This window comes from Aulonocara stuartgranti (genome assembly GCF_965226115.1).
Source record: "Aulonocara stuartgranti genome assembly, chromosome: 19".
Classification (NCBI taxonomy): Eukaryota; Metazoa; Chordata; class Actinopteri; order Cichliformes; family Cichlidae; genus Aulonocara; species Aulonocara stuartgranti.
Genome location: NC_138955.1, coordinates 5,097,659 through 5,118,007, shown reverse-complemented (window position 1 = coordinate 5,118,007; position 20,349 = coordinate 5,097,659). Strand labels below are relative to the sequence as shown.

General features: G+C 41.7%; 1 protein-coding gene and 1 long non-coding RNA gene across 3 annotated transcripts in view; one reads left to right on the top strand and one right to left on the bottom strand.

Annotated features, from left to right (window-relative positions):
* Nucleotides 1-21: 21 nt before the first annotated feature.
* myo6b (myosin VIb) overlaps nucleotides 22-20,349 on the bottom strand; it is a 44,333-nt gene continuing 24,005 nt past the window's right edge. The window contains exons 25-33 of one of the 2 annotated variants that reach the window (XM_082517043.1): nucleotides 19,455-19,605; nucleotides 17,967-18,175; nucleotides 17,323-17,401; nucleotides 12,855-13,015; nucleotides 12,676-12,726; nucleotides 10,252-10,355; nucleotides 9,049-9,183; nucleotides 7,743-7,961; nucleotides 22-1,431 (exon numbers count right to left, since the gene is read on the bottom strand). In XM_082517043.1, the coding sequence (XP_082373169.1) occupies nucleotides 1,232-1,431; nucleotides 7,743-7,961; nucleotides 9,049-9,183; nucleotides 10,252-10,355; nucleotides 12,676-12,726; nucleotides 12,855-13,015; nucleotides 17,323-17,401; nucleotides 17,967-18,175; nucleotides 19,455-19,605 (1,309 nt within the window). In that variant the 3' untranslated portion in view covers nucleotides 22-1,231. The remainder of the gene's footprint in view (nucleotides 1,432-7,742; nucleotides 7,962-9,048; nucleotides 9,184-10,251; nucleotides 10,356-12,675; nucleotides 12,727-12,854; nucleotides 13,016-17,322; nucleotides 17,402-17,966; nucleotides 18,176-19,454; nucleotides 19,606-20,349) is intronic. The other variant, XM_082517044.1, reaches the window with a different exon arrangement.
* On the top strand, nucleotides 13,257-16,926 carry LOC309694868. Its single transcript, XR_014272976.1, has 3 exons — nucleotides 13,257-13,407; nucleotides 13,485-13,698; nucleotides 13,780-16,926. It is a non-coding gene; the product is annotated as an uncharacterized lncRNA (long non-coding RNA).

Below are 20,349 nucleotides of genomic sequence, written 5' to 3'. Positions count from 1 at the left end.
AACTTCAAAAGAAAAAGCAAATCCAGGAATATATTTATTTTCTACAATCTTCCAGTTTCAAGGCCAACATACAAGAGAAAACCAAAGAAAAAACACATAAGAGTGATTCAATAGTTACATTACTCTTGACTACTACATTTTAAACAAAGATTGACCCTTGAATAAGATGACTGAAACATTCCTGGCATAACCAACTGAGGAGTCAAGTAATCAACTTAAGAAAATACTACATAAACACAGCACACACACACGCACGCACACAAATGACTGGCTGTAAAACAACCCCAAACCCAGAAAACTGCAAACATGAAAATAATTCCCTCTCAGATAACAAATGAGCAACAGTACAAAAGAAGTTTTTTCATGAAATTCCGTTGAGTTGTCAGAGCTCGTTAATGAATAATTAAATCAACTTATTATTATTCTGCCAGAAAAATGTATCCTACTTCATTAGGCTGTGTTGTGAGCAGTTGTGAGTATGACTTATAACATTACAGTCTTCTATATTTCACCTGTGATATTTCACATTATTACATTAGATGCACATAATCTATACAAAGTGAATTTAATTTGACTCTAGGTTGTATGGCCTTGTATTCATGATTGTCACCTTTAAGTACTTTAATCTGACAAATAAATGTAGTGTTTTTCATTACTGTCATCTCATACGAGCAGCTAGTGCATGGGCAATTATTCATAGCCACATCGCAGCTATTTATAGACACTAAATGGCAATTATGGTTGTAATATTCAGAAAACTCATAAAGAATTAGAAGACAGTTATAACCCTTAAAAGTACGTCTGCTGAGGTTTTCATGATTTTGTCTAATATATTGTTGCTTTTGCAAACCATTAAGGTTTCGGGTTTATAGCTAAAAAGGCTATGCACCACTTAAGGCTTCTGTGATGCAATGTTATTGCAATATAAGGTCTCACGGTCGGATATTCTACAAACATCGATTGAGAAAACCCCCCACAAGTCGTTATGCTACATCACTGAGATGTTCTACTGCAAGCTGTAAAGAAATGTTGAAAATCTAAAAATAATAAAAATAAAGTAAATCATAAATTGTCTACAGAAAGAGTGTGTTTAGGGCACCTTTGTCTGTGATTACTGTGGGTGCAGTGTTCTGCAACCTGACTGTGCATCTTTTATATTTGTCTGTGTATAGTGTTGTGTTGTGTCTCAGGACGTAGACCAAGCTTTTGACTTTTCCCTTATCTTGTGTGTTCACTTGAGGAGGTTCTGAAGCATGGCGGTAGCGTATGTTGGGCGGGCCTGCTTGTTCTCAATGGCTTTCTTCAAGTACTGAATTCCATCACAGCGTTCCCAGATTTCTTCAAACTGCCTGGGCAGGATCTCTGCCCCTCTCTTCCGGGTCAAACCGGTCTCCTCCAGGCTCAGCTCACACATCTCCATGTCGTCTTTGCCTGAGCAGCCAAAGGGGAAGGATAAAGATTTACTAGCAGTGCATTCACTTGGACACTTGACATCACACAGTTTTAGCCAGAGTCATCTATTTATTAGACTACCACATGCCCATGCTTGGCGTGCTTGCGCTGCTGGCAGTAAACTGAAAATGATACAGTGCTTTTATAAGGTGCTAAAGGTGCATAAAGCAAAAGAATGGGCCGTTTTAGCTCATTGTTAGGTGGTTGATTGTCAACGTGATGACGTTATATCATATCATGTATAATTTAACTTTTGTGGAGATAAATGAGATGCTACTGTCGTAAAATAAAAGAATAGGATGCTTTCATATGGGGTTATAGGTGCATAAAGGCAAAAACAAGTAAATATAGCCTGATGGTAGATGGTTACCATGCGAGCTAGCTTACAGTGTTATAATATATTATGTGTAACTGCTGTTCTTTGGCTATAAATTTGATGACACTGTGGTGACATAAAACAGATATGATGCTTTCATAAGGCGCCGTAGGTTCATAAATGCAAAAAACAGCCGGCTGCAAATCATTTCGTAGGCAAGATGACAATGTCTGACAGATAATGTAATAATATGTGATTATCAGGGACCTAACCAAATTTGGTTGCTAAACTCCTAATCATACATTAGTTGGCAGCCAAAGAAACAAACAAATAAAAACACAAACAGAGAGTTCATGACTTCCAGGAAGATCATGTAGAGCTAAAATAGTGATCATGTATATATATATATATATATATATATATATATATATATATATATATATATATATATATATATATATATATATATAAAAAAAAAAACACCCAGCACGCCCCTGCGGGCGGTTTATCCTTCAAGCTCGGGTCCTCTACCAGAGGCCTGGGAGCTTGAGGGTCCTGTGCAGTATCTTAGCTGTTCCCAGGACTGCGCTCTTCTGGACAGAGATCTCCGATGTTGTTCCTGGGATCTGCTGGAGCCACTCGCCTAGCTTGGGAGTCACCGCACCTAGTGCTCCGATTACCACGGGGACCACCGTTACCTTCACCCTCCACATCCTCTCGAGCTCTTCTCTGAGCCCTTGGTATTTCTCCAGCTTCTCGTGTTCCTTCTTCCTGATATTGCTGTCATTCGGAACCGCTACATCGATCACTACGGCCATCTTCTTCTGTTTGTCTACCACCACTATGTCCGGTTGGTTAGCCACCACCATTTTGTCCGTCTGTATCTGGAAGTCCCACAGGATCTTAGCTCGGTCATTCTCCACCACCCTTGGGGGCATCTCCCATTTTGACCTCGGGACTTCCAGGTTATACTCGGCACAGATGTTCCTGTACACTATGCCGGCCACTTGGTTATGGCGTTGCATGTATGCCTTGCCTGCTAGCATCTTGCACCCTGCTGTTATGTGCTGGATTGTCTCTGGGGCATCTTTACACAGCCTGCACCTGGGGTCTTGCCTGGTGTGATAGACCCCAGCCTCTATGGATCTTGTGCTCAGAGCTTGTTCTTGTGCTGCCATGATTAGTGCTTCTGTGCTGTCTTTCAGTCCAGCTTTGTCCAGCCACTGGTAGGATTTCTGGATGTCAGCCACCTCCTCTATCTGCCGGTGGTACATACCGTGCAGGGGCCTGTCCTTCCATGATGGTTCCTCGTCTCCCTCCTCTTTCTTGGGTTTCTGCTGCCTGAGGTATTCACTGAGCACTCGGTCAGTTGGGGCCATCTTCCCAATGTATTCTTGGATGTTCATTGTCTCATCCTGGACTGTGGTGCTGACACTCACCAGTCCCCGGCCCCCTTCCTTCCGCTTAGCGTACAGCCTCAGGGTGCTGGATTTGGGGTGAAACCCTCCATGCATGGTAAGGAGCTTTCTTGTCTTTATGTCAGTGGCTTCTATCTCCTCCTTTGGCCAGCCTATTACCCCAGCAGGGTACCTGATCACGGGCAGGGCGTACGTGTTGATGGCCCGGATCTTGTTCTTACCATTCAGCTGACTCCTCAGGACTTGCCTGACCCTCTGCAGGTACTTGGTGGTTGCAGCTTTTCTAGCGGCCTCTTCATGGTTCCCATTCGCCTGTGGGATCCCCAAGTACTTGTAACTGTCCTCTATGTCTGCAATGTTGCCTTCTGGTAGTTCAATCCCCTCAGTTCTGACTACCTTCCCTCTCTTGTTACCATCCGACTACACTTCTCCAGTCCGAACGACATTCCAATGTCATTGCTGTATAGCCTGGTAGTGTGGATCAGTGAATCGATGTCTCGTTCACTCTTGGCATACAGCTTGATGTCATCCATGTACAGGAGGTGGCTGACAACTGCTCCGTTCTGTAGTCGGTATCCGTAGCCAGTCTTGTTAATGATCTCACTGAGGGGGTTCAGGCCTATGCAGAACAGCAGTGGGGACAGAGCATCTCCTTGGTAGATCCCGCACTTGATGGTGACTTGTGCTATGGGCTTGGAGTTGGCCTCTAGTGTTGTACGCCACATCCCCATTGAGTTCCTGATGAAGGCTCTTAGGGTCCCATTGATCTTGTACAATTCTAGGCATTCCAGTATCCAGCTGTGGGGCATTGAGTCATAGGCCTTCTTGTAATCAATCCAGGCAGTGCACAGGTTGGTCAGTCTGGTCTTGCAGTCTCGGCTGATTGTTCTGTCTACCAGTAGCTGGTGTTTTGCGCCTCTGGTATTCTTGCCAATTCCTTTCTGTGTCCCGCTCATGTATTGACCCATGTGCCTGTTCATCTTAGCCGATATGATGCCTGACAGGAGCTTCCATGTAGTACTGAGGCAGGTTATTGGTCGGTAGTTGGAGGGGACCGGTCCCTTCTTGGGGTCCTTGGGGATCAGGACCGTCCGGCCTTCAGTTAGCCATTCCGGGTGTCTCTCGTTAACTAGCAGCTGGTTCATTTGTGCTGCCAGACGCTCGTGGAGTGCAGTCAGCTTCTTCAGCCAGTAGGCGTGAACCATGTCGGGCCCTGGTGCTGTCCAACTCTTCATACTGGAGACCCTTTCTTGGATATCTGCCACTGTGATGGTTACTGGACCCTGTTCAGGGAGGTCGCTGTGGTCAGCCCTCAGATCCTCTAGCCACTGAGCATTGCCGTTATGGGTTGCATCCTTCTCCCATATGCTCTTCCAGTATTGCTCCGTCTCCAGCCTTGGTGGTGCTGTTCTCTTATTGTTCCCTGAGAGTACACCTTTGCTGGTTCTGTGGAGAACAGCTGGTTTATTCTCCTGCCTTCTATCTCTCTGGTGTACCTCCTCAAGCGGCTGGCCAAGGCTGTGAGTCTTTGCTTGGCAGTTTCCAAGGCCTCAGGTATGGACAGCTTGCTGTATTTCTTAGGCACCTTATTTGTCGCACCTTTCTGCAACTCCGTTAGTTGGCTAACCTCCCTCCGTGCTACTTTGATCTTGCCCTCTAGCCTCCTTCTCCATGGAGGGTACTGCCCCTTGTCGCTGTTCAACTTGTAGCCAAGCATCTCACTGATCACTGTTGCCGTATTGTAGATCAGCTTGTTAGTGTCGGTAATCGTGGTTGTAGGTATTGTCCGTAGTGCTGCATTAACATCATCTAGCAGACCTTCTGAGGGAACTTCACGTAATCTTGGTAACCGGCTACGCGGGATCCAGGTTTCAAGCTTGGCCATGATCCTATTTTTCAGGTCAGTTCCTCTCGCACTCAACGATCCTTCTCCTATCGCACTTGGGGCTATGTACCCAATCTCGGGTGGGGGTGATGATATCTCCCCCCTGACCTGGCGTCCTGACTCCTCCTTGCTGTAGCATTTGTGTTGTACCTCGTCAATCTCTAGCTGTGAGAGCAGTCCCTTCTTTCGAATGTTGGAACACTGAGCTACTAGTTGTTTCGCCGTCATTGTGGATGTTGGGTATCGAAGAATCCATAGGTCCCTCATCCTATTCATGTAGCCCCTTCCGCCGGGGTTACTTGCATAGTAGCATTCCAACAACGCCCTGTTTTCGTCTCTTGCCCACCGATGCCTTCTTGTTCCAGTAGCCCACTTTTCGTCAGGGTGCCCTGGTTCCTCAACACCTGACGCGGACCTTGTTGATCCGGGCGACGTCCGTCGCTCATGTCTGCGGTAGGCTTGCTTAGCATAGGGGGTCTAGCCTTAGGACCCTTACTGGATACAGACGCCCCAGGCAGGAATCGAACTTGCGATCCTCTGTTCCAAAGGCGTGTAGTCTAACCACTACGATATATATATATATATATATATATATATATATATATATATATATATATATATATATATATATATATATATATATTTATATTTATTAGGGGTGCAACGATACACAAAATTCACGGTTCACGGTTCGGTTCGATACTTTGGTGTCACGGTTCGATATTTTTTCGATACAAAAAAAAATGTTCATGCCTTTTTAATTTGTCATTTATTAAAATTATAAATATATATTTTAACACAAAAGTACAGTTTTTAAATTTAACCCTAACCCTTGTGCGTGTTGTTTTTTAGCTCGTCATATTGCAGCCACAGAAATTCTTTTGTCCATGAAACCATAAAGCTGCACTTTCTTTTTGCCTTATAGTCTGATTTGTCATAACTTCTCCGTTTTGTGGTAAGCTTTTCTTTGGCTGTCACTTCTTCACCCTGACCTGTCTTATTTGGCTCAGCAGAACTAAAATATATATCTGTCTGTGAAGGTTCTCAATCATCCAGGTCATCGTAGTGAAATATATATCCTGCCGCACTCACATAAGCTCAGCGATTCTCTGCGCGATCAACCTCTCACATGTTTAAGCTGCGGGAGATTTCACTTGTCATGTTTGCATAGTAAGCTAACAATTAATAAGACGATGTCAGAGGAATTGGTGCACAAATTATCATCACTCACAGATCAGTGCTGTCGCTCTCTATACACAGTTCGCGCGATTGCAAAGTGAAAGCAAAAAAACAAGCGCAAATTCAAACACGATTTCAATATGTCACATATTGACAGTGGCTCACCGATGCCAATGACATAATTACCCAGCTACATTTCTGAAAGAATGCAAAAGCATTGACATATATTTTTCCTTCCTACAATAGCCCGACAGGCAGGGGAGAGATAGCCCCGGGACGTCGGGCTAGCGATATTGCGAACCCTGTATCTGATTGAGGAATCACTCATCTTTGGAAAAGAGAGTTTATTACAGAGAAATGTCTCTTTCCAAAATAAAAGCTATACTATCCGCTTCTTCTGGGCTATATTCTCAGCAGCATATTAAACATATCAGGTCTCCATAAGGAGAATCCTGTGCTAACAGCTGTCTAAATGACTCGGCTAAAGTTTGTAGCATGCATGCTTGTTGTTTTTGTCTTTGCACTAGGATGATGTCGGTGTAAATGTGCAGTCATATTCGTTGTGTTCCCACTAGTGCTTTCAGGTTAATCTCGTTGAAATAACCTTAACGCCACAACACGGCAAATCTCCGTTAACGAGCTACCCTATACAGAGGGGCTAGACGGCCAACACGTTAACGAGCTAACTGCGCTAACACACTAGCTCCCACCCATGTAATTGAGCATTGCATGGCACATCCAACATACTGTTTTACTTTAGTCCATGACTGCTTACCTTCAGGGTCATACGTCACATGAAAACCAAAATAATTCCAAACGCCAGATCTGAATGAGGGTGGGGAGGTCCACTTCTGTCTCGCTAGCTTGCCCTGCGCTCTTCCTTCTGACCATCCTGTCTGTGTTGAGTGCTCAGTGAATCTGCGTTCGACTACTCCGCCTAGGCTGCACTCCCGAGCCTAGGCGGAGTAGTCAAATGCAGATTCACTGAGCGCTCAACACAGACAGCATCGTCAGAAGGAAAGTTGATAAAATAAATTACAAATTTTGTATTGTTCTTTTTTTTTCTCCCCTTTGGTTTTCTTTCTTTCTCTCCCCCTCTTTCTTTCATTCTTTCCCACTGTCCTATCCCACAGTCATGTCTGTCCCGTTTGCAACTGAAAATAAAATAAATTCATAATTATAATAAAGGTCAATCAAATGGACCAATATGATGATCCACTTAAAATAAATCCTCTTGGCATCTTTCTTGGCCTCAAGACAACAATTCTGATGGCTATAGATCCAAACGGGACACAAAAAAAAAAAAAAAAAAAATTGAAAAAAAAAAATTTGAAAAAAAAATTGTATTGTTCGATACATATGCGTACCGAACCGAAAGCACTGTATCGAACGGTTCAATATCGATACGAATATCGTTGCACCCCTAATTTATTTATTTATTTATTTATTTATATATATATATATATAAAAATAAATAAAACTGTTGACTCACCTGCGACCAGCACGATGGGTTGTTTGTCTGGATGAAGCTCCATTTGTCTGGCTATCCAGGGCCCATCAAAGTGGGCATACCACCAGCCCTTCTTTTTATTCTGGGGATCCTTGTACTGGTCAGCGGGTCGGATAAAAGGAATGCGGAAATAACGCTGCTGCCGGTTCATGGCTACCTCTTGATGCTGGGTCGTCATCAGAGGAGCTGGGTTCTGTTCAGCTGTAGTGACACAGTGCAATCATTAGAAAAATTAGTAGTAGTAGAGGAGATGGTTTTGTACTTTCACGGCAACAGCTTTAAGTATTCACAACAAAGAACCTGTTATTTTGGCTTATATTAATGTAGCTTTGTACTAGCTTTGGTAAAAGACGAGAACATGCTGAGTGGGACAGGAAACAAAGAATACAGCTTTTAAAACATACAAGATCAAAAAGGAACAGGGATGCCCCATGTAAACACTACAGGGAAAGGCTGGGAAAGCAGCTTTTAGCCTTTTATGAAGTGGTCTCAAATACGACCCCTGCTACATCAGTACAGGCCAAAATCAGGATCCAAATATAAGGAAACAAAGTAAAGCTTTTAAGAGCCATCATATCAAAAGAGAAAGGCAAGAAAATATAGTAAAATTAGAAACAACATCTAATGTTCCCATTGTCCACAATCGAATATTTGTTTTTGAAATGAACAGGAAGACAAATGTAGTACGAGTGTGAGCTTTCAAGGAGCAGAGTAACACTTGTTTGTGTTTTGTGGCACAGAGTATGCTCGGTTGAATTGAGAAGGAAAGCAAGCTGTCATACTAGCAACATGGCTGGCAATTATTTGCTAATTAGAACACCCATTTTTGACAGAGTCGGACAGAAGGTGGCTGAATGTTTAGGCCTTGGCATTTCATCTGTTAACTGAGTGTTGGAAAACATAGGCAGGTTATCTGTGTGCAGGTCACACAGGCGGGTCTCTGCCAATAAAAGTGAAGGGCTGAGGTGGAGAAAATAACCTGCAGTAAGATTTGCATTAGTGACTGTTTATTACAGTACTCATATACAGCGTATGGGAGGGTGCAAATTTATGCTCATGTTTAAAGCAACTTTCAGCTGCTCCCTTATTGTCGAGGGGTCGCCACAACAGGTAGATCTGCATATTTGATTTGGAAGATTTTTATGCTAGATGTCCTTCTTGATGCACTCCAAACAGATTTGTGTCTCCTCTTGGGAACAAAATGGGAACCTTGTTACTCAAATGTGTAAACCACTACAGCACACTTAGTGGAATTATGAAGCAACAGAACACAATATCCTTTACTAACCATAGTCAGTGACACATTTAGGAGCCCTCAGATCGCTCCCGTCATCATTTTGTTTCTTGTTCTTGGATTTCCATGCATGATAGACCTTCAGACGACGGTGAAACTCCTCTCTGCAGGCTGCCAGCAGGTCAATGTCTGTCCCCACAACATAGCATCAGTAAGCATGCATGAAATCAAAACAATCACAAATTGGCAGAAGAATGAAAGAGAGAAGAATGAGCACCTATTTTTATTTAACACAGGCTGGTTTAATCTACATCTATCTTCTGTTTTTCAACATAAAATCCAAATCTGGAACAGATAAGTCGCAAATTACCATTTTATATAGTTTAAGAACCAGTAAAGACATCCAGCAACTAGTTGGCTGCCAACAGTTTCATAATGCCAGGACTGAAAAATTGAACTGCTATTTCCAGAAAACATTGTGTGTGCATGTCTGTGTTTTAGGGTGCAGCATGCCATCTCAGTGAAGAAAACATTCAAAACCGACAGCGCCTTTAGTGAGCATCGGGCTATAATCAGTCAGTTTTAAAGCAGAGTTTTTTGTTGGTAACACCACCGATCCCATCAAAGCAAATGGGTTCCACAAATTAGCCAGATGTCCTTGGAATCCCATCGGGGATATCAGAGTGCCTAACACTGATCAGAGTACTGTATACAGTGACAGTTATAAAGACGTTGGCATAAAGGCATCTGCTTTTCATGCTGACTGAGAAGAAGGTTGGCTGGGAATGACTAGAAAGAGTAAAAGTCAGCCATCCTCCATAATGATGATAATTTCCTCTCTCTCTAACAGTAAAAAACAAGTCGATGAGCCATAGCAGCTGTGGGAACATCCTCACATTGGGTTTTTTTACGTTGCAGGGAAGACATCTTGTGTTCTCACTCTCTACAGCTGCAGTTTTAGCTTTTTAACAGCCACTTTGGCAACTCGAGGAATGACTGAGAGTGCAGATGAAAAGCGTGTGCAGAGAGAGATGGTACCCCATGGTTTTGTGTACCAGAATGGCCAAAACATGAGCTGATGCAGAATTATTTAATGTGGGGGCTGAAAACTGTAAATAATTTTGTGATGAAGCCTCCACTGAAAAAAGCGACCTTCAATCAGGGCTTTAATAACTAAATGTGCATTTGACGGTCGAGTCAATGTGCAGAGACTGTTTTTTGAGTGAGGTGAAACTGGGTAGGTTGAGGATTTCTCACCACAGGATGTGTTGATGACATCTCGCAACTCAGCATACTTCCACTTGCTAAGGTCGTACTTTTTCACACCAGCAGCAGCTTTGGTTGCCTGCACCTGAGGACCCCTATGGCAAGGAGCAGATGAGCGGGGGCGAGAGGGAGCAAAAAAGAAAAAGAAGGTGAGTGTGAAGACAGGTAAGTGTGACAAGGTGGGACTATCAAGGGATTGGGAGTTGTTACTTTCAAATATGATTCAGGTTTAACATTTTAGGGCTGTGTCAAAACAGAAAAAGCTACTTTTAACAATAAATCAGAAAATAATAAAAAAAAATTACATATGTACTTTAAAAAATATATAAAAAATTACTAAGATCTAATGTTTAAATTGCAGAAAGAATGGGTGAACATTTGCAACCAGCAGATTTATTAAGGATACCAACCTTAGTGAAAAAATGAAACAATCACTTCACTTCTTATAAACCTTCCTCATTGTCTCAGCTGTTAAAATTCACATTAGGAGCCAGACAGCAGGGGAGCTAAAGAGCACAGTTTGTCCACATCTCTGTGGCCTGTTTTTAAATTCCACGGAATTCCACTCCGTTGTGGAAGAGCTTTTGTACCAAATATTTCTTGTGGAACTTTGAGTGTATTTAAATTTATGTAAAAAAAAGAGAGATGAATGAAAAACAAAGTGTAACTGTGCACTGCTTTAATAAACAACTACTAAGTCAACTAATGGCAATTGATGGTGTTTTAGCTACTTAACAGACTATTGCAGAGCTCTTATCTCATGTCTCCAGCTTCCCTGCTGAGTATAGGCAGCTAATTCAATAATACAAAGGATTTGTCTCCTCTATTTACAGTTGGCACAACTGTTACTGTCTCTGGGTAGAGGATTGCTGATCTATGAATCATTTACTAAATTACCATTACCATTTAAGATTCACACAGACTGCAAAGATTAAACTGATTTGGGATGATGACCAGTGCTGGCTGAGGCGCGTGCCAGTGTGTAATGGTGATAAACCAGAGGAAAAAAGGTTTTACTTCTGTTGCGGAGAGAAAAAAAAGCTGCGGAAAGGATGTGATGCTCGGGGTTTTGCTTCTGGCAGAACGTAAATGTGAAATGAATCCCATTCCCCATTCAGGAAAAGGAAGACAGAAGGAGGCTGTGATCATTCCAATATTCTTTAGCTACTAAGTCGGCCATGCCAGCCAATGTGCTTACCTCTACTGCACAAAATCGGCCTAATCTCTGTGCTAGGCACATGCAAAACATGTGTCTCTCTTCCTCTAGTTGGTTGCCAGAGGTCACCTGACTTACAGGAATACTTAGAGTCTACAACATGGGCTCTGGAGCCAGCGCTGACATAAGAAGCTTTTCGATCCAATGTAATTTGTGCTCACTGAAAACTACAGGTAAAAGCGTGCATAGGCTATTGAATGCTTTCTCCTAACATTAAACACAATGTAGCTGCAGAAATACAGTGATGCATATTGTATCTGAAACACCCGAGCTTTATTTAGGACAAGGTTTAGAGGTATAAGGAGAGCAGAGATAGAACTGTTAAACTTTCAGCAGTTTATGTAAATGGATCTGTTTTTCACTTCCCTTTTTTACATGGGATGTGCAGTTGTTCCCGCAAATAACCTCAAAATGCAGTTTCCTGCTCTGTAGCTACACAAAGATACTAAGTGTCCTCATATAGAAAGAGTGAAAAGTGAATGAGAGCGTGATTTTGAATACAGCTTGTTTGAGTACTAAACATTTTATATTAGTATTAAACATTTTGGGAAGGATATATCATATTTTGGTTAAACTTCTCTAACTGAAAACACTCTCAAAACTAGAGAATTAATACAGTCCAATTTTTTTTACCATTGAAAACTTTGTTTGTTAAGAGCCGCTGACACCACCAGTTAGAATACAGAGCGACAGTGGAGTAAGTCATACTGCCACAAAATTATAAACTACTGTATGCATGCAAATCCGAACCCATCGCTGAGGACAGTATGTTCAGTCTGTGTGGTACACCAGCACTATGAAGGCTGCAGTCATGGTTTAACCCCTGCAGAAACAAAAAGATCCGATACTGCGCTCATCTGACACTGATGATTTAGTGTGCCATATTAATTTATGGGTAATTATGATTACATATAATGAATTATCTTCTGATTCGTGTTAAAATTTGCTTTTGTAAAAGAAAAAGCAATCATGCAGATCATCAAAAAATTAGACTGGAGCGTTTTTTTCAGAATAAGGATTACAGATTTGTGTGTTGTTTTTGCATCATTGCTATAATCTTGCAGATATTTTAAGCGACTTAGCGATTCAGGACTACGACAGCAATTAAGCGAGTAAGGGAGTTAGTGAGTGAATCACTACTGCTGGTGTTAGGTACACTTGGACACTGGCAGTTACGGAAAGCTGCGCTGATATCTTACATGGCTCTGGCTGAGGATGAAGAGATAGGAAGATCTGAAAAAAACTCATCACTGGGAGAAAACACAGCAACAGGAGAAAAGGCAGATACACAAGCAAACTGACGTCAATAGTGCTTATTTACTGTGTACAGAATACATCTGTATGCAAATGTGGGCACTGTGCTTTACATATACATTACCTGCGCAGAGCTGCATCCATCTGGCTTTCATCAGTTATGAGCTCGGCCTCATTCTGAGCGATTCTCATGGCTAACTCCCTGTCTCTTCTCTCCTGCTCGAGTACGGCAGCACGTTGGGCCTGCTCCTCACGTTCCTGAGCCAATTGGATTTCAAGCTCGGCCTGTAAACGGACACATAAACACAAAAGTATCGTAACACAGTACTTAATTCATCTGCCTAATGTGTCGATAAACCTAGCTCCAGTCAAAATACTATAATACTAATTATATTATAATACTATTATATACCAGACAGCACAGAGATGTGTTTGCCCAATGTGCCCAAGCCTGATTAGACTTATTTATCCCCCTTTTGGGCTGCTAATAAAGCTTTAGTGGTTATTTGTCTAGACAGAACTGTCATGGTCCGGGTGAGCACGGGGTTTTTCCACTCCGCTGGGTTCTACCTTCAGGCAGAGACTCCAATCAGCTTCCACACCTGGTTCCAATCAAGTCACCTGCATATAAGACCAGCATTCACAACAGACCTCTGCCAGATCTTCTGCTAACCCATGTCAGTGCTAGGCTGCGAACCCCTTGTGAGAACCCTCAACTACTGCTTTTCCCTCACCGTGTTTTTCTTTGTCATAGGACCCACCTGGCAGTCACGTTTCCCGAACTACTCTCATCTCCGCCTGGACGCTGGTTCTGTCATCTGGTTTCTTCCTCTCCACCATCGGACTACACCTGCCTGCCTCCCTGCCAAGTCCCTCACTCCACGCATATTCTGGATCCTCTCTGGACACTCCTCACCCGGAACCCCCTGGACACCCCTTCCTCGCATGACACTTTAAACCTGCAACGCGTAAGCCCTAACCTCCATAGCCTAACCCTGCAGCTGTGATTCACTGGACTGCCACTGACTACTTGTCTCTTCTCATTATAGTGACTGCGTACCTCCATCCAAGCCGCTGCCCCTTTTTTCCATCCGTGAAATCCAGCACCTAGCCATAGCACTCAGTTTCATGTTCACAGTTTGGCCTCACAGTTCACAGTTCATAGCATTTCATAATTCATAGCATTCATAGTCTCCTGTTGTGTAATTTCACTAGACACTTGTAAATAAAGCACTGTGTTCACGCCCGTTTGCCTCCCTCTGTGTCTGCATTTGAGTCCACACCCACAGCCGGGCCTTCTCGGCCGTAACAAGAACAAAGCAAACAACTGAGAAACATTCAAAAGTTGGGAGATTTTTATAGACTTGACCCAAATTCAAAGTCCAGGTTTTTATGTGTTCATTTTTTCATTTTAACTAGCTAAGAGAAAGCTGTAACATAAATCAACAAATCAATAAATGTTCATGTATATAGGCTGCATAGTGTGCATTCTTCTCCTGTGTCTTATTATAGAAAGCCTCTAATGAAGTCCTCATTGCATACTTTTCTCTGAGGAGCTTTAAATATGAATACCTCTCCAGGTGAGAATATACTGCATTATTCATATTGTAGGGTGGCAGCTGTGTTACATGACCAGAGTGAAGCACGAGGGCTGAAACTCGACTGGAGAACACCCGAAACAATACATACTCTTTGGCACTGTCCTCGGGATTTTGACAATGTTTCCTGAATATACCAAATTGAATGTATTGTTTGTAAAATGAGGCACTGACTGACACCCTCATTTATTTCACAAGAAACACCAAGTTAAAAAAAAGAAAGACAGAAAAAGGAAAAGGAAATGGCTGCAGAAATTACCAAAGTTATTTGTGTTGAAAAATATTCATTATACAACAGCGAACTACAGGAACACCACATGGGAAGTTTTTGTCTGAGCGGTGTTCCTTCAAGAAAATAAGCTCTGCAGAATTGAAGTGAAGGATATTGTGCTAGGGTAAGCTTTGTCATGGCTGAAAATAGCAGAGAACATAAAGCCAAATTCTATGAAAGTCACAGCAGACACCCATGGAAAGTTTACTGTTGAAGTCTGAGCTGTGGATCAAACCAGTTTTCCAAACAGTGTTCTTGGACATGTGGCTTATGACAGCCTGGTCTCACTTCTAGGGAAAAAAAGTGCATACAGATGTCCAACTGGACTGGGGTGAATAAAAATGGGAGGATGGGTCAGGGCGGCTTTAGACATGAAAAGTAAGGAAAGGTGAGATATAAAAATAGAACTGAAAAAGAAAAAAAAATGGTGTAGCATCAAGGTCAGAGGAGAGAACGGATAAACAGTACTGAAACAAAAATCAGCAAACACATAGAGCTGGAAAAGGTGGCAAAGTGGAGATGAGATTAAGGGGCATGATAATAAAACACTGGACAGAACAAGGTGGGATTAACTAGTTTAGTTAACAGAAACCAGGCAGAAGTGGAGTCATCAGTCAAGACCCTGTGGGTAATCCACTGGGAGTCCAACCAATGTCATGACCCAGCTGTTGCTGTAGGACACCAAACAGCAAATAAATGTTACAGCTGTAGGCAGCATTTGCCAGCAAGGGGAAACATTAGAGCCATTTCAATGGCTTTGGAGCTACATTATTTGGAGGTACACCGCTTTAGGTGTGTAATTTGTCAATTTTAACACCTTTGCTCGAAATCAAATATTAAAAATAGGCTTTTAAGGTGAAGCCGATATATTGCTCTGTTTATTACACAGTTGTGTGAAAAAGAAGTTTTCACTCAGTGAAAAACTAAGTAACCATTACAGCTTCTATAGGAATTAAGAGCATAAGTAGCAGCCATGTGATACTAATCAAATGCATCTCATTAACTGATCATTAGGAATTGTGAGCACTTCTATGAAAGCAGCGATTTTAGCATTTTGCTTTGTCTTTGTCTGGAGCATTCAGGTGTGTGTTAACACAACAGCACAAACCTTCCAGGAGTGGACCTCCCACCAAATTTTATTTTGGAATAATTAAGTTTGAGCCAAATAATCTTATGTTTGCACATAATGAACAGCTCCATATTTGGCACAAAAACCCAGACATAGCATATCAGCATAAATACCTCATACCAACTCTCAAGCACATTGGTGGAGAGGAGACAATTAGGCTACGTACACACTGCAGGTCTTAATGCTCAATTTCGATTTTTTGATCAAATCCGACTTTTTTGTCTGCTTGTTCACACTACAAATAAAATGTGACAGCAAACGCGCTCTAGTGTGAACCCTCAAAGCGGCCCGCATGTGCAAAAGAAGACGTCACACACAATGCGCTCTGTTCAGACCCAGACCAAACAGTATTGTTTGACTGATGGCCCTTAAAATGAAGACTTGTTTCGGACTTTACGTTTCCCAATTTTACTTAAAGTTATAAGGTTATTTTGTTATTTACATATGGCCTAATAATGATCCTTATTGCTGTTTTAGAGAGGAGCGGTGCTTCAAAGGATAGCTGCAGATTTCTGTCAGAATCTGCAGATTATACAGTACAAATAAAATGTTCACGTTTCTCCAACGTTGTCTTCCTAACAGTTTCACTGACATCTACACTAAATGGCCAGAAAGCGTTCATGATGTCTTCTCTGGCGCTGATAATCGGCATCTGTCTTGTTTCAGTGACGTAAAAGACGGATTTAATGCGACATGACCATTCAAACAGCAGTCGCTTTCTAAAACATCAGATATGTATCGGATTCAGTACCACATAGGAAAGTGACCCAGATCGGATTTGAAAATATCGGATTTGTGCCGTTCACACTGTCATACAATGATCGGATATGGGTCGCATAGGGTCAAAAAAATCGGATTTGATGCGCTTTCGCCTGCAGTGTGAACGTAGCCTTAGAGCTTCTTTCATATCCACACCTTGCAGTCATTGAGTTGATCATGAAGTCCTTTCTATTTCAAAGTATTCTAGGGTAAAATCTGAAACCATCTACCTTACAGCTAAAGCATGGCCCAAACTAGATCATACACCAGGGATATAATTCTAAGCACAGCTGCAAATTTACAACAAAATGAAAAAGAAAAGAATCAAAGTGTTGCAATGGCCCAGAGCTCAATCTGATTGAAATGCCATGGCGGGACATTAAGTGATTTGTGCAAAAATGAATGCCTGTAAACTTCAATGAACTGAAGCAATGCTGTATAGATGAGTGGGCCAAAATTCCTCTACGGCGATGTGAGAGACAGACAAAAACATACTGAAAAGGGTTACTTCAAATTATTACACAAGCAACTGAATCACAGGCAGGACTTAATTTTTCATAGGACTGTGAAAATTGTCTTTTCACACGATTCTATGAGTGCAACCAGTAAAGCACTATTTTTTATTTTAATCCAAGGACTGAAATTGTCTGCCACTGCAGTGGAGTGCAGGTCATTTATAAGAAGCTTAAATAAAACTGCAAGGTTTTCATTAAATTCATTCAGTGGAGTTAAAGTAGAATTTTGAAGAAGTTAGTAGTTGTTAGTTTTCCAATTTTTACGTTTTTACTTTTCAACAGAAGAGCACAGAAGTATTCAATGGGGAAATTTTCCAAACCTGCATGGCCTTGTCCTCTTCCTCTCTCTTTTTTCTGTCCTCCTCATCTTGCTTTCTTTTCAGCTCCATCTCTGCTTTCCTAAAATGTTGAGACAAAAAGGAAAATCAGAATATTTACTAAAAACAACATTTCTGAAAGTGTCAAAAAATGTTTCCTCCCCAGGCTGATTGCTCTAGAGGCCAGTGTGCCACATCAGTGAAGCACAGACCCCACTTTTGTCTTTTATTGTCTTTTGAGTCACAGTTGTTTTACACTAAAACTGTGTTTAATAATCACATTTTGGTTGCTAAACGATTGAGTGGAGTTGAACATATTTATTTTACATCTAACCTTGCAGCGTTTTATCTGTGCTTCTCAGGAGAGCTGTTAGAGCTCTGTGCAGGACTAGCTTCCCTGCAGCTTTTATTGCACTTATGCTTTTTTTGGCCAATTGAAACATTGTCTGCACTTTACCCAACTGTTCTTCTTTGTACTCCACTCTGTATGAAATGAGTGGACTTAAATTAGACTGTTAGTTTTTCTTCTTCTGGTTTCTTGGTGTGGAGTAGGGGATAAAAGTTTGTTTCTCCCAAGGCAATACTAGGAGAATCACTGTACATTATACACAAACACATATACTAGTAATTTTGCACTTAGCACTTACAGTCGTCTCTCTTCTTCCTCCTGTTTGCGTCGCTGCTCTTCCTGCTCCCTGCTCTTTCTCTCTTTCTCCATCTCGTCCTCGATGCATTTCAGCCTCTCGCTCTCTTCTTCCTCCTGCTTCTTCTTTTGCATGGAAGCAAGCAGCTGCTCTGAACGTTTCACCAGTCCTTGATACTCCGTGTCAATCTCCTTCCTGGTCATCAGTGTGGTCTAGTTGTTCAACAAAACAGCAAAGGATGATTGGAAAGGATAAAGTAGAAATACATGTCTTTATTCTGCTGTTCAACCATCAGATTTTGGGCCTCAGGTCTGAGTGGAGTTCAAACATGGCTCTCACAATGTATTTATCAGTATTAAAAACTGATCAAATGCCGATAGGATGTTAGCAGGCTAGCATGAGTGTGCTAGAATGAAAATATGCCCTGTGCTGATTTGAATTTGAATCATAAAGAAGAGTCACAAATGCCCAAACTTGCCACACTTTTCTGATTCCATAGCACAACCATCCCATGTGGCTACAAGTTAGACACTGACTGACATTGTGTGTACGTGTCACTTGAGTGCCACAGCCACAATGCTCACTTCTCCACGCACTTGTCAGACAATCAGCAGGGGGAGAAGAGGTCACCATATTGTGCACATTCATAAGAATGAGCCACTAACAGCATCACAGGGAGGGAAGATGACAAGGTCTTGTCCCTATTGTACAATGGTCTGATTGACAGGCACTGGCATCTCATGCATTATTCACAACGAGATGTCGTGCCATAAACAACTTCTACATACTTAGAACACCGTAAGTGTCAATAGCAGGGGTGTTAATAGGCTAACAAATCAACATTAGGAGGGCGGAGTGGCTTATTTGGATAGAGGGGGGAGAAAGAGCTAGGAGTCAATGGTTCTTTAGTGTGAGTCAGGATACTTCAAGGAACCTATGAGCTCTCTAACTTGTTAATTAGATACAGGCCACTACCAAAGAGAAAATCAAAACTACTGGAGAATACAGTGCCCAGATATCTGGATGATTTGCTGTACCTAGAGGGTCCAATAAGGTGGGTGTTTATTGCACAGGGAGGGCTGGGATTTCAATAGCCAAGTCCAATCATTTAGAAAAACAACCCCGCTAAATTAAATTATTGGAGAGAAGAAGAATCTTGCTCTACAAGCTCTTCTTTTTATCCTCAGGTGAGTGAAAATATTGATTCTGGAGGATAAAATGAGAATGGCCACTGCAAGACAGACTATAGTGTATAACTCCAGGATGAGGTCTTTGTCTAAAAGAAGACTGTCAGTGCCACAGAGCTAAAAGTCTGCATGCAGGTAGCAATATACAATAAATATGAGGCAGTAAGGCTTCAAACAATCTATCTGATCTGAAAAATCTTCCCTTAAAATACATAGTTCAAAAGAACAAAATATCCCACATACAGTACATACAGAGAAAACTCAGAGTGTATTATGCTTTGAACCAAAAATTAAAAGTCCTCACCTTTATCTTCGCTAACAGAGCATCTATGGCGGCAGCCAGCTCCTGAACTTGCTTGGCCATCTCCTGTTTTCCCTCCTTCAGCCCATTCACCACCTCATTGAACCTTTCCATGTGTTTCTTCAGGTTTCGAACCTTCACCATACCATCGATTCTGTGGGCCGTGATAAAAATGCAGACTTACAAATGAGTATATTACTAAGAAATGAAAGCATAAGAGTTTTATTCTAATGACCGCTAATAAAATAACCCTGTTTTAAATCATGCTTTTTATTTGTTCTTGTTTCTAATGTCTCTGTAAAGCACTTTGAATCACCTTGTTGTTGAATTGTGCTATACAAATAAACTTGCCTTGCCTTGCCTTGTTAAAGACCTCATTTAGTCCAACTGAGGAAAATGCATTTTAGTTTTCATTGCATTCTCTCTTTTATTACATCCCTCATTTATGTGAAAAGAAAGTGATGCCTTTGCATTTTAGCACTTGAAAGGAATTAAAAGATCAATGAATGTTTCCTCATCTTTGGATTCATTTTATTTGCATATTAAACATGAACTCAATTCTCAGTTCTTTTGTGGAACTGATGATATAAATGTGTGAATGCCAGCATAAACGTTTCCTGTGCACAAACTGCCACTCACCCACTCTCAATCAAAATCTCATTGCAAGGAACTATCTGAAAACGCATGTACAGTGAGACACTTCCCATATAGTGACACTCCATTTCTCCACAGTCCACTGATGACTTTTTAGATTGATTTAAACTTGTACATGCTTGATACAGGAAAGCCATCAAAACCTACCAAGTGTGAACCAGTTTCAAGAAAAAGCAAACTGAGAGTGCCAAGTGAAAAAAAGACAGCAAATGGCACAGAAAAGCAGAAATGATGCTGCATGTGT